This window comes from Xiphias gladius, chromosome 21 (assembly GCF_016859285.1).
Source record: "Xiphias gladius isolate SHS-SW01 ecotype Sanya breed wild chromosome 21, ASM1685928v1, whole genome shotgun sequence".
Classification (NCBI taxonomy): domain Eukaryota; kingdom Metazoa; phylum Chordata; class Actinopteri; order Istiophoriformes; family Xiphiidae; genus Xiphias; species Xiphias gladius.
The window spans coordinates 12,166,495-12,178,929 of NC_053420.1; the positions used below are offsets into that span (position 1 = coordinate 12,166,495).

At 41.9% G+C, this 12,435-nt stretch overlaps 1 protein-coding gene across 1 annotated transcript in view; it reads left to right on the forward strand.

Annotated features, from left to right (window-relative positions):
• The window catches only part of LOC120783023 (zinc finger E-box-binding homeobox 2-like), a 28,272-nt gene extending 16,772 nt beyond the window's left edge, over window positions 1-11,500 (forward strand). The window contains exons 2-8 of the mRNA XM_040115684.1: window positions 2,967-3,254; window positions 4,753-4,962; window positions 5,990-6,183; window positions 6,405-6,516; window positions 6,783-8,278; window positions 8,485-8,668; window positions 9,147-11,500. Of these exons, the coding sequence (XP_039971618.1) occupies window positions 2,967-3,254; window positions 4,753-4,962; window positions 5,990-6,183; window positions 6,405-6,516; window positions 6,783-8,278; window positions 8,485-8,668; window positions 9,147-9,772 (3,110 nt within the window). The 3' untranslated portion in view covers window positions 9,773-11,500. The remainder of the gene's footprint in view (window positions 1-2,966; window positions 3,255-4,752; window positions 4,963-5,989; window positions 6,184-6,404; window positions 6,517-6,782; window positions 8,279-8,484; window positions 8,669-9,146) is intronic.
• The last annotated feature ends 935 nt before the right edge of the window (window positions 11,501-12,435 follow it).

Here is a 12,435-nt window from a genome sequence, read left to right on the forward strand (position 1 = left end):
GGCAGACTGTCAATCCACAGTTCAGTCACTGTCAGCGAGGGAACGCGACAGACAGATTAAAATAGTGCTGCAGTGTTTGAACAGCCTGCTGTTTTCAAGCCATCAGAAACAGTCCCCAGAAAACCGAGTGATCGAAATTGTCAAGCATGATGCAGCACAGCTCGGTTAGCACTCTCTGGATATGAGTCACTTTCTTCCCACGCACACTATAGTGCATGCACAATAGCAGTGTACTGTTTTCTACTGCGCCATGCTGCGTGTTATTTTGTGTTCAGTGTCTTAAAACAAATTACACATTCCTAAGTCTCTTGCACATTGCATGAATGCATCAATCTTAGGCTCTACTATCTCTGCTTGCAGGCAAACTTCCTGCGCTGTTCAAAGATTTGACTTTCCTGCTCCAGCAAAAAAATAAAAAAAAAGGGAGAAAAAAACGCTATTTGAAGGATGCAATTGCTATCCAAACAAATAAATCAACGGGCCTGATAATGAAAGCCATCCCTGTATGGTGCCACTTTAATGACAGCGCATATAGACTCGGTGTCACTCACAGTCAAGAGAGAGAAAATTAGGGCCAATTTGATGCTAATCCGGACCAGATTTTTCCCTTTCTAGGGCCCAGCGATATGTCCTATCATCCAGGGCTACTCCTGCAGGGCTGTTAGAGCGCCCTCAACTACATCGTATAACTTCATGACTGCCTGCTGTAGAGGAGCACATTTGATGACCAATTTCATCCCCCATACGAGCGAATCATTCCTCCCCTTGTTGGCAGAGCAGCGCTGCATGAAGCCTGCATTGGGTGACTGGCCTACGGTGAATCACAGTTTTTGCATGAGCCCAGTTTTTACTGGGGTTCGGGGAAGCTGGGACAGGACATACAACTTGCTGATACAAACAGATACACATGTGGGTGTTATAAGCTAATATACTCATCAGAAAAATATGTATAAATTTTACACAAGTGACTTAGGTATGTGTTTGTGATTGCGGGCCACCCCCTCAGCAGCACTGGGCCCCTTTTGCTCTTTCAGTAGCAGAGTGAGTATGTTATCTGTGTTTGTTTTCTAGATGTAAAGATGGCAAGATAGATTTGCTAAAATGCCTGAGCGTACCCTCACAGGCTTTTGTCACTGTGAGCTGTGGGTTGTAACTTGACGTGCAGGGGAGTTGAAAGCAAAATACTCAATTATTGTGACCACTGGCCAGTAAGGGCATAGTTGGAATGACTCAAACAAAAATGAAACTCTTCAGAATGACTGAGTGTCATTTTGACAGTCTAACAAATAAAGTTTGTTTGTCTTTTGTGAAATTTAATGAGCTGTGAAACTTTATTTTCACTCTGTTCTGATGAAGAGGCACAACAGTCTCGCAAGGCCAAAGAGGAAAATTCCTTTAAACCTAATACGAAGCATGACAAAGTTGTATTGCAACCTTCAACCGATAGCGATCAGAAACATTATTTTCACAACAACAAGAGAGGAATTGGCTCTCTGTATGTTGGCACAGTCCATGCCCTCGCTTGACAATGCTTGGGCTTTCTCTATTTCAAAGGAACTGGCAAGGATTCTTTTTGTGTTCTTAAATGGCCATTACTCCGTTGTGATTAGATATTGCCAATCAGTGAGAGGAAAACAGAGAGTCCTCAAAAAAAGCCTTGGAAATAAGAGCCTACAGCTGAAATCCCAGGCATGTGTTTGTGATTGTCATTTATTGTCTTCGCCATGGGAAAAAGTAACGTGCCTTTCCAGTTTTGCACTGTACAAAAAAAATTACACTTTTAAATTACAATATGTTATTTATCTTTTCTTCTCATCGCTTCACTACATCTCTGCCATATTGTCATGCATTGTACATGTCAGATACCATACATGCGCTAAAAATACAAAGTTAGACATAAAAAAAATATTTTACTGCAGTCGCACAAATTGTGTTCTTTAAGAGAAGGTACACATAAAACAGTTTTAGCCCAGAGTAACAAAAAAATTAATGCTGTAAGGTACAATGATTCATAACAAAATTAAAACAAGCCTTATTTTGTTGGATTGAAGTTTTAATCACCACGATGACACAGTTTGCAGACTGGAGTCTATTTTTTTAGTCATGACCTTAATTAAATACATGTATATTTTATATTAGATGTATCTATTTTAAATATTTATTTTTTTTTAAAATCATTTTCAAAATGAAAGCCACACTTCACTCTCAGTACCATGAGATTAAAACCGTCCCTTTGAAGTTGATCATACATTACTTTTAATACTTTATATTTCTGTCTAAAGTTTTATATTGTTGAGGTGGCTCAGTAAAATATTTAAAATATCACCATTTCTCGTTGGGACCTTCCTTTGAGAATTCTGGACCTTCTTTGCACAGTTGTGTATGTTGCATGCTGAGCATGTCTGCTTGCCTTGATCATTATCCACACATCAAACCCCACAAAGCCATATGAAATATCTCCTGATAAGAAACACATTGAACAACTTCACATGAAGACCATTTCTTTCCTCGTACTTACAGAGGAATTCTGAAATACAAAAAAATAGCTCAGAATTTACAAAACATTTTTGAATTTCTGATTGTGTTTTTCCCCTGTTTGGTTTCAGTTCCTGACATATTTTTTTTAATCATGTAGCATTGTCTCTGGTTTCCATTGTTCATAATCTACAGCTCAAATAACTAAATACCATCTGAAATGATAAGAAACAAATGTCTATTTTCAGTGTGAATCATGTTTGAAAAAACCACAAAAATATGATAGGCATCTCATTTAATATAGATTAAAGACATATGCTCATTATATTTGATTTTAGCATATCTGAAAACACGACATAGCACTGCATAATCATACGTCCCTAATGAGCATACTGAACATTTGGTGCATGGCATTTAAACATGACTTCAGTCAGCGTCAGCCAGTGTCTCTGGCCCCCCTCAGACTTTCCTTTTTACTTTCCGTCTCACAGTGGATGCGGAGCAGGTGACTTCACTGGGATCTGAGGGGGAGGATGAGGTGGGCCTGTGGAGCCTGGAGCCCCAGGACTGCCAGGAGGGCCTGGACAAGACGAGCCTGACGCCCAGCGAGGGGACAGGGGAGCCCGGAAGTCCTGCCCGCTCCACGAGGCCAACCAGCCTCAGCCCTGGCAGCAGGAACTACTGGGTGCAGGTGGAGCCGGGGGACGAGGCTGCTGAGGACACCATCACCGCATCCACCGCTGACAGGGAAGGAGACCACGAACCATTGAGGATGTACTGTAAGTTATAAACTAAAATATAGTGCTGTCTTGCTAGAAAAACTGTAAACCCTTTGCTTTGAGTTAAGCCCTTATTTTTTACAAAACTTCTCTGCATTTGTTTCCGAAGAATTTATGCCTGGCTAAGAAAGCAGCAAAGCAATATGTGTGTAAAATGTAATGTATACTGTATGAAACTGCTGTGTAGGACAGTACAGTATGTGTAAACACATTAACAGTGTTTTTCTGATGCAAGACACCTCAAGTCTCATGATGCTTCTCAAAGCCCTCTAGATACACCTTCATATCAGGTCCTTGTGAAACCGTGCCTTCCCTGAAAGCTGTTCCTTTTTTTCACTCTTCTCTTTGAAAATGCACCCTTCCGAAAGCATGACAAAAGAACTCATCCCACACAATGTCACAATATTTCCATGCATCAAAGAGGTGACGTTACGGTACTGAAATCAGCACTGTGCGACGCGAGGCTTTCCCTTTTATTTAGGAGAGATCAAAGGCTCACGCGGCTTGCCTACTAACAATCACTTAGCTCCCTCGCCTTGTGTGATTTGGCCTTGCCTGATGAAGGCAAAGCTGAGTTTTTACAACACTCAACCACACAGGCTCTTCCCTTCACCACATAAAAAAACAGCTCAAAATATGCCAACATCTGCAAACATTTGAAAAATCTTCCTCAAAGTGGCTGTAAGAAAAGCTGACTGGCTTGAGATAGGAGACACCCTCTCCACTGCTTCACGTACATCTGTGGCTCTCTCTCTCCGCCTGCCTGTCACTGCACTCAAGGGCACAAATGAGATGGAATTCTTAAAATCAGTCGTATCTGGCCAACTGGTTCCCTGAATTTATTGTTTTATCCGTCAGTCTTTTTAAGTGAACAATTTAGTTCCATTAGATTCAGTTGCACAGTGTCACTTACAACACTCGTGGCCCTATGAACAAAGCATGTACACACACAAAGACAGAGAGCAAACACTTTCTCAAGAATTGAATTTAGCACATAGAGGATGAAAATGTAATGTCAGAATGACTCGACCACACTGATGCACCCACTGACAAGAATGCTGATCATCTTGTGACATGTTTAATTGAAAAGGCTTTTAGATAACTTAAACCAGTGAATATATGAATCTGCATCTCAACTGGACATTGCTGGATTAAAAAAAATGAGCACGCTCTTTTGTATAGTGTGTCTTACTGTAAATGTAGGTTCCTCAAAGGGAACAGGGCTTGACACTTTTCTTAGTTCTTTTTGTTTGAATTGTATTTATTGTCATCGACCGGCTTTGTGCTGCCTTCTCGGCCAGGATTTTTTATCTCAGTGAGGCTTTTACCCCATTAAACATTGGAAAAAAAAATCTCGTATTAATTCTAATATTTTCCTGCAAATGTCTGTAATAAGGCTGACTGTCTGCATGTATCAGATTATTTATAACAAGAACTAACTGCTGGTTAATAATAAACATATTTCAGTTCCTCTGTATCTTTTTTCTCTGGTCCCCAGGTAAGAACTCAGACTCCCAGAATGCCTTGGAGGACCTGGCTCACTATCAATTTCTGGCCCAGTTGAAGAAGGCCTCTACCTCCGCCAGCATCTTGGACCATCTGAAACACAATGGCACAGGAGCTGCGTACAACCAGGGCAGCAGGCACGATGACCTGCCGCCTGCTATCTGGTCACCAGGAGCTCAGCACGGCTCACCTGATGGAGCAGGTAGGCTAAGGATGGAACAGCTGCAAGGACATTAAATAGAAAGTTAACAAATCTGAAATGGTTACTCTTGAGCCAGGCAGTGGGTTGATACTTCTAATAAACCCTTCAATTGCAGGATGACACTGAATAGTGGTAAGTACATATCAGATTGTACAAGCTAATATGATTCTGAGAAAATGGAGAGGAAAACAAAGGCTTTCATATCTCACCTTATCAGCCACTAATGGCTTGACAAAAAGGCTTTGTGTGACAATGGCCAACTCACTTACACATTTTAATATTTTGCTTGCTCTTTTTTTTTTCTTTTTCTACATCATAACTTCAAGTTTATATAAAAAGGCTGTATCATAGTCCAGTTGTTTATTCTATCAAAATACGAAGATATAAAATAACTTCACTCGATAAGAAAATAAGAACATTAGGTTCAAACAATATTCCATATACAATATAACTCTATCAACACAAATAAAATCACTAAATAGCATGGTCATGTTCCAATATTTTCCAACACTTTTTAGTATGCAACATACTCAAGGCTTTTTTGTTAAATTTCTCTTAGATCTGTGAGTATGAGATCACAGTAGGCCATGTCTTTCATTGTGTATGACACACAAGCACGGGTGCTGTTCAGGTGGTGGAAGAATCCATCTTCCTAGTTCAACATGCAGCCCATGTGGTGACGGACAGAACCTCTAAACATTCTCAAACTATCATAAAGGGTCAACTATTTCTACAAGGTTCAGGATTTTTTGAAGATTTTTGAAAATGAAAATCGTTTTCTGTAGCTATACTTAATGTGTTGTATGAATAAGACAGGCTGGTGACCTGTCCAGGGTGTACCCTGCATTTCGTTCTATGGATGCTGAGAGAAGCTCCAGCCCCTCGCGACGCTGAACAGCATATGCGATTTAGAAATGGATGGATGGATGGATGGATGGATGGATGGATGGATCGATGCAGTATATTCAATGAATGAATGAACATTTCCACCATCTGTTTTAAAATCTACACTCTCTCTGGACTCCAGATGCCGGGAGAACCCAGCAGGTTTGTCCATTCTGCCACAGGATGTATCCGCAAGGAGCCTCTTTGAGGGACCACATCAAGTACTGTCAGGAGAGGGAGGGGGGCCACATGGTCTGTCCACTCTGTGGCTACACTGCCCCCCTTAGGGCACAGATGGAGCAGCACCTGGCACTTCACAATCAAATACAAGACAAGGTGAGACACAGAGAGCAGCATGAACTTTTACAACTACAATCAGGGGAAAAAGGTTATATATTGTTCTTATTTAGTGTTACTACTTTATTTATTTTTTAACTTTGTGTTAAAAATGAATAACCTTGTCACCTAGAATTGACAGTCATACTTCTTCATACCCTGAAAATGCTCCACTAAATGCTTTCCAATATATAACTAATAACTATGTCCTGTCTTCCTAGAGTCCCATCACGCTGGATCAAGGCGTGGAGACCAGGAAGTTCAAATGTCTGGAGTGTGGGAAAGCATTCAAGTATAAACACCACCTCAAAGAGCATCTCCGAATCCACAGCGGTGAGCCATATAACATCAAAATAGTTGTACTCACCCATTAATTTTCCATTGTTTCCAATGTATCACTACCCCTTACTTGTCATGTCAGTTACATGGTATGAAATTTTGGCCAATTTGATGTGCTTACACAAAACAAGTTAAAATAATTCATGGCAAGACAAGAGAATCACGAAAAATGAAAAATGATCAAACCCACGTTGAAGGTACTTTCAACCCACTCTTGGCATCTTTTGGCTAATGCCTCCTTTCTGTATTTTATCCGTCAGGTGAGAAACCTTATGAGTGCTCCAACTGCAAGAAACGTTTCTCTCATTCCGGCTCCTACAGTTCCCACTTAAGCAGCAAAAAGTGCCTTAGTGGTGGAGGAAATGGAGGGGGAAATACAGGAGGAGCCAGCGGAGCATTTAATGGACATAGCCGGAGCCCCTACCATCACTCATTTCTACTGTCTCCCTCTGCAGGCGGGGGGAGAAACAGTAATGACAATGGCTCTCCGTTGGCTTCACGGAACCAAGACAATTCAAGGTCTCTGGGCCGAGTACCAGAAGATCCTCACCAGCTTTTACTACAGGACCACAACCAGAACCCTACAGCCTTCCCCAGGGCTTCAGATCTTGCTCAGTTTTGGGACCCCTCAGCAGAGCTGTCTCTAAGGGCCAATATCCTAAAAGGGACCACCCTGTTGCCTTTTCCTTACTCTGGGTCCAAGTTTGAGCAGATGCTGCAGGAGATGCTTCACAGGGAGGTGAAGAAAGATGAGGAGATGGAAAGAGGAGGAGGCGCTGCAGCAGCGGAAAGGAGGGTGATTCATAACGGAGGGGGGCCTGAAAGGAAGATGTCGCCTGACAGAAGGAGAGAGTCGGTGAGGTCAGGTGAAGGGGAGAGAGGTGTGCTTGGGGTGACGTGTCGCTGGTGCTCTCAGCTTTTCCCTAACGTGGCAGTGCTCCTGCAGCACGAGCGTTACCTCTGTAAGATGAACCGTGAGGCAGTGGACATGCCCGAGGGTCTTGGTAGCAAAGACCAGCCCTCGCCACTTTTATTCTTCCCCAGATCTGCTCTCCAACCAGGGAACAGCAAGCCGTGTGAAGTAACCAATGGCCTCTCTGGAAACAAGTCACCAGTGCAGAAGCCGAGCTGGCAATCTGTACCACAGCAGCTTCTGGTCGCGATGCACTCTCCCCCGCAGCCCTGCCATGGTGCCCTGTCCTCACATGCATATTGGTCCAGCAAGGAAAAGGGAAGCCCAAGCCAACCAATCAACCATTCTCCAGATCTGGCATCACCCAGAGCCAGAAGAAGAGTTCCCTCCTCAGGATTTGGTTCTCCTGTCTGCCTCGACCTCACCAACTGTCCTCCTGAAATCTCCTGTCCTCAGAACCAGACCAGCAGCCCCTGGTCTGCACAGAAGGAACCTCTGGACCTCTCCCTGCCCAAGCAGCTTTCAGACCAAGAGGGGAGAAACAAAACTGTCAACGGGGGCTCAGCCAGAGGTGAGAGGAGAGAGCTTGGGATCCAGCATCTTAGAGCAGCTCAGAGACTTAAATCCAGTTTAAGTCCAACTTCACATCTACCCCTTCACCCCCACCTGGTTTACAGCGGGGCCGGAGCTCATGTGTTTCCAGGCTCCTTATACAATGGTTTTCCGATTCCATTCAGCCAGCCAGCTACTAGCCCTGGGTTTCTCTCTCCTGTGGCTTACATGATGGAGGCGGACACAGAGGCCACACTGAAAAAGATCCACCAGGAGAGACAAGCTCTCATGGTGAGTAAGGCTTCTCTTTAAGGTTTAAATAATACTGGAGAACAGCCTCAAAATGAAGTACATGTACATTATGTACATAAGAAATTTAAAAATGATCCCAACCAACATATTAAGGAATTGCTGTAAAAATTTATAGAATTATAGTAATAAGCCATGGAAACTTAAACATACAGTATAGCCATACTTTCCAATTTTTGTCTTCACAGGGTGAGGTGTTAAGCCGTGGAGCTCTGGACTACCTCTCTCTAATGGATGAAGGTCTGGAGGGAGAAGGCGGGCCAGGGAGGAAGAGACTCAAGAAGACAGACGAGGGGCTGTATGCCTGTGATATATGTGAAAAGACCTTCCAGAAGAGCAGTTCTCTGCTCCGACACAAATATGAGCACACAGGTCTGTAGCTAGTTCACAGTCTGCAGAAACACTTTAATTATGGGCCATTTCCTGTAGTTTATAGATTACTATCATATTTGTTGAAAATATTCAATGGAACAGTTTGATATTTGGGATATATGCTTGATTGATGTCTTACTGAGAGTTAGATGATAAGATCAGTACAACTGGTAGATTTTAGGTGTTTATTAGTGAACTTAAGAGGTGCTGGGAAGCAGATTTTGTTGCATTTGGACAGAACCAGGCTAGCTGTTACCCCTTGTTTCCATTCTTTGAGCTAAGCTAACCGTCTGCTGGTGATTGCTTTGTACTTATCTTACAGAGCACATTTCCCAAAATGTCAAACTATTCCTTTAAAAATGTTTATGACAAAAATAAAACTACATACCTTTCAAGAGCTTTCAGTACATTAAAAGTCTTAAATGACTTTTTTTTAAAAATAGGATATTAGAAATAATTTCTCTGTGATTCATTACAGGTAAGCGCCCTCATGAGTGCAAGATCTGCAACAAGGCCTTCAAGCATAAGCACCATCTGATTGAGCATAGCCGGCTGCACTCTGGAGAGAAACCCTACCAATGTGACAAATGTGGCAAGCGCTTCTCTCACTCCGGCTCTTACTCCCAGCACATGAACCACCGCTACGCTTACTGCAGCAGAGACCAGGATCCAGAACAAGACCACGAGGACATGCCTTTCACCCCGGGGGCAGGCAACATTCTCGGGGGCCTGCTCACCGATGAGGCCCCTCTGTCCATGGAGGATACTCAAACTCCACACTCTTTCCTCAGCGATTCCAGTCTAGATGGAGCTCCAGAGGCCCTCAAAGAGGTGGAGGAAGATAAAGTGGCAGGAGTTAGTGATGGTCATGTGGAAGAGGCACATGAGAGTTTGTCAGGGGGGCAGTTGGAAGGCAGCCCCGTCCAAGAATCACCTACAAGGGAGCATGGAGAGCGACATGAGAGAAACAGTTGCGATGGGGGAAACCATATTGACAGTGCAGAGAGCCACATGTGGGACCAAGACACTGGGGACCAGAGTGGAGACTTGGACAAATGTGAACTAAGTGTGGATATAACAGATTTACCCAGAATAAAAACTTAAGGTAACTTTAACAAGCCAATACAATGCATATCCTGTACACATTAAGACTTTTGATATTTTTTTCTATCACATATATTATTGCTCCACTGATTTTTTTTAATTTTAATTTTAATTTTTCTTTACTTATTTTACAACATGAAAAAATGCACAGAACTGCCAATGCATAGATGGCCTTAAAGTGGATCAAGCCATACAAACAAAAATATACGTGACAATTCAAATTATAGTATTTTATCATGCAAAATAGACTTGATGTACCTACAGTGTCTTTTGTTTTGTTTTGGTTTTTTTTAATAATTTTTTTTTGCCAGGAAAGCTAAAACATTTTAGTCTACTTATCTGAGGTTGTGTCACATATCCAGATGTGGTATTGCAGTAATCTCACTTTTTATATGCTTGCTGCTGCTGGCTGTTGCTCAACCCATAAAGCAGAGGGTTTTGCATTTTTTTTTGTTTTACTTGGTTTGAAACATTTGGACTGTTCACACGTAGATGCACACCAGTGAGTGGGTTAAGAAAACAGTCCACGAAGGAATTGTTTGTGTGACTGCAGGATGGAGGGACATCTACTGTAACATTGACATACCATCATGGCCAGAGGTTAGAGGTTACAGATGCAGCCATATCAACAGAATCACCTGATGCCTAATTAGTATATTTATTCCTATTAATAAGTGCAAGGAACATTCACTTTTGTGGTGTATTTTGCTGAAAAGCTTTACCTCTATTTTAAAAATTAGCAATAACTGTACAAAGATTTCAATTAAAACAAACATGCAGCTATTACTTTGTCCCAAAGCCAGTGAGTGCTTGCATATATACAGTAGAAGTTATCGTTGCCAGGACTTTTGTCATTCATGCTGTGAAATCAAAAGGTAAAACCAACTCATTTCTTCAGGTTAACTATGGTGCTTAGTGGCTTTAATTAATCAGCAAGCTATTTAGTGTTTAGAGCAGGCAGTAAAATGAGGAAGAACTGGAAGGCGGTTGTTTATTTATTTTTTAAACAAAAAGCAGTGGACTGCACCTATTTAATTGTATGCCTTGGTAGGGAACCGTCATTTCTGCATTTCTGTATGGGAGAGTAAAAGGGGCAAAAGACGATGTCAGCCTTTGGGTTTTTTCCTGTGAGGGAGCAAATAAAACTTGCACTGTCTCACTGTTTCTGTAATAATCACATGGTGCCGCTTTGTTCCATTTAATGCTAAAATGTCTGCTATTTCTCCTAATAATTTACATGTGCTACAGCCGTTTTTCACACTTCTGGAACAATAATGTGTCACACATTCAGGCTGTCTGTTGAGGTGTGGCGAGAGGGTCAAGACTCAGGACACATACATAGAACAGTTTTTAACTTCCTCTTTCTGACTGCAGTGTAGTCAACGTGAAAAGTGCCTCAGATGTACTCAGACACTGTGAGTAATCCAACAGAGCCTTGGTATGACAAGATAAGACGGTGGTGCATGAGGTGTGACTAAACTTGTAGCATTCATGCATACTGTGCATCACAGTCACTTCTTGTTCATAGTGTGTGTTTGTGTGTGTGTGTGTGTGTGTGTGTGTGTGTGTGTGTGTGTGTGTGTGTGTGTGTGATGCATATGCGACACGCCAACTGCCGCCCTACTCTTGCATAGTTCCTTACCTGTTACTTCTGTGTCAAAAATAGGCAAAACAATAGTTTACTCTGACCCAGTGTCTGCACACTTTTTAAAGGTTAAGCAGTATTTTTTTATTTTTTACTGGCACGGATGAAACTTTTGTATTCACTTTTTACGTATTTTTTTCGCATGTTTGTGGATATTTGCAATAAAATTGTACATATTTTTACACCAGTATCTGGCGTTTAATTCATTTTTGATTGAGTTTTCTAATGTTCTTATTTATAACCTCATGATGTAGAGTTTGTGAGACTGAAAATAAAGGCCTTACAAGTTATAAAACATGCTGGACAAAGGTTTAATTATAAACATTTCAAGCTAATTTTTCTTTTGGTGGCTATTAAATATGAATTATTAAGTTATAAAAAAATCAGAAGTGGCCTTAAATTATACTCCTAACAAAGGTGTCACTCTAAAGTGATCAAATGCCATGGCTTTCTGGATTTTCAGCGTAAACACAGATATCCACCAGCATACAACATTTCTGAAGTTTGGCTGGGCCACTCAGTTTCACATCACAGTAAACAGTTCTCATCACCACTCATGATCTGCAGACTGCTTTGTTACACTAACTTTTTTGTGGCTGTCTATTTGCAGGATGATTCATCAGAGGTGGCTGCTCTTTCCCTCTGAACCCATTTGTCTGGCTGTGGCACTCAGGGATTGAGCAGCTCTGCTGATATTTGATAAACTGAGCTTTAGCTTACCGTTGGGTTGAGTAAACAATCAGCTAATCGTAACATTAACAGAACCATGCCAGGTGACACGTATGCTTCAGCAACATTTAGTCAACTGTACATTTTTCTTGGACTTGACCATGAGTAAGATGACATTTAATAGACAACCGCCTTGACTTAGTCAGACAGCAGCCTCGGTATCACTTGCAACATGCTGCAAGTCCCATCCATGAGCAACAGGCTGTCAGATTGGGCGCCGAGCATTTTTAAGTTTCGATTCCCAGTAACGACAGTGTCACAGAGCAAACAGGCCTTAGAATGAACACAG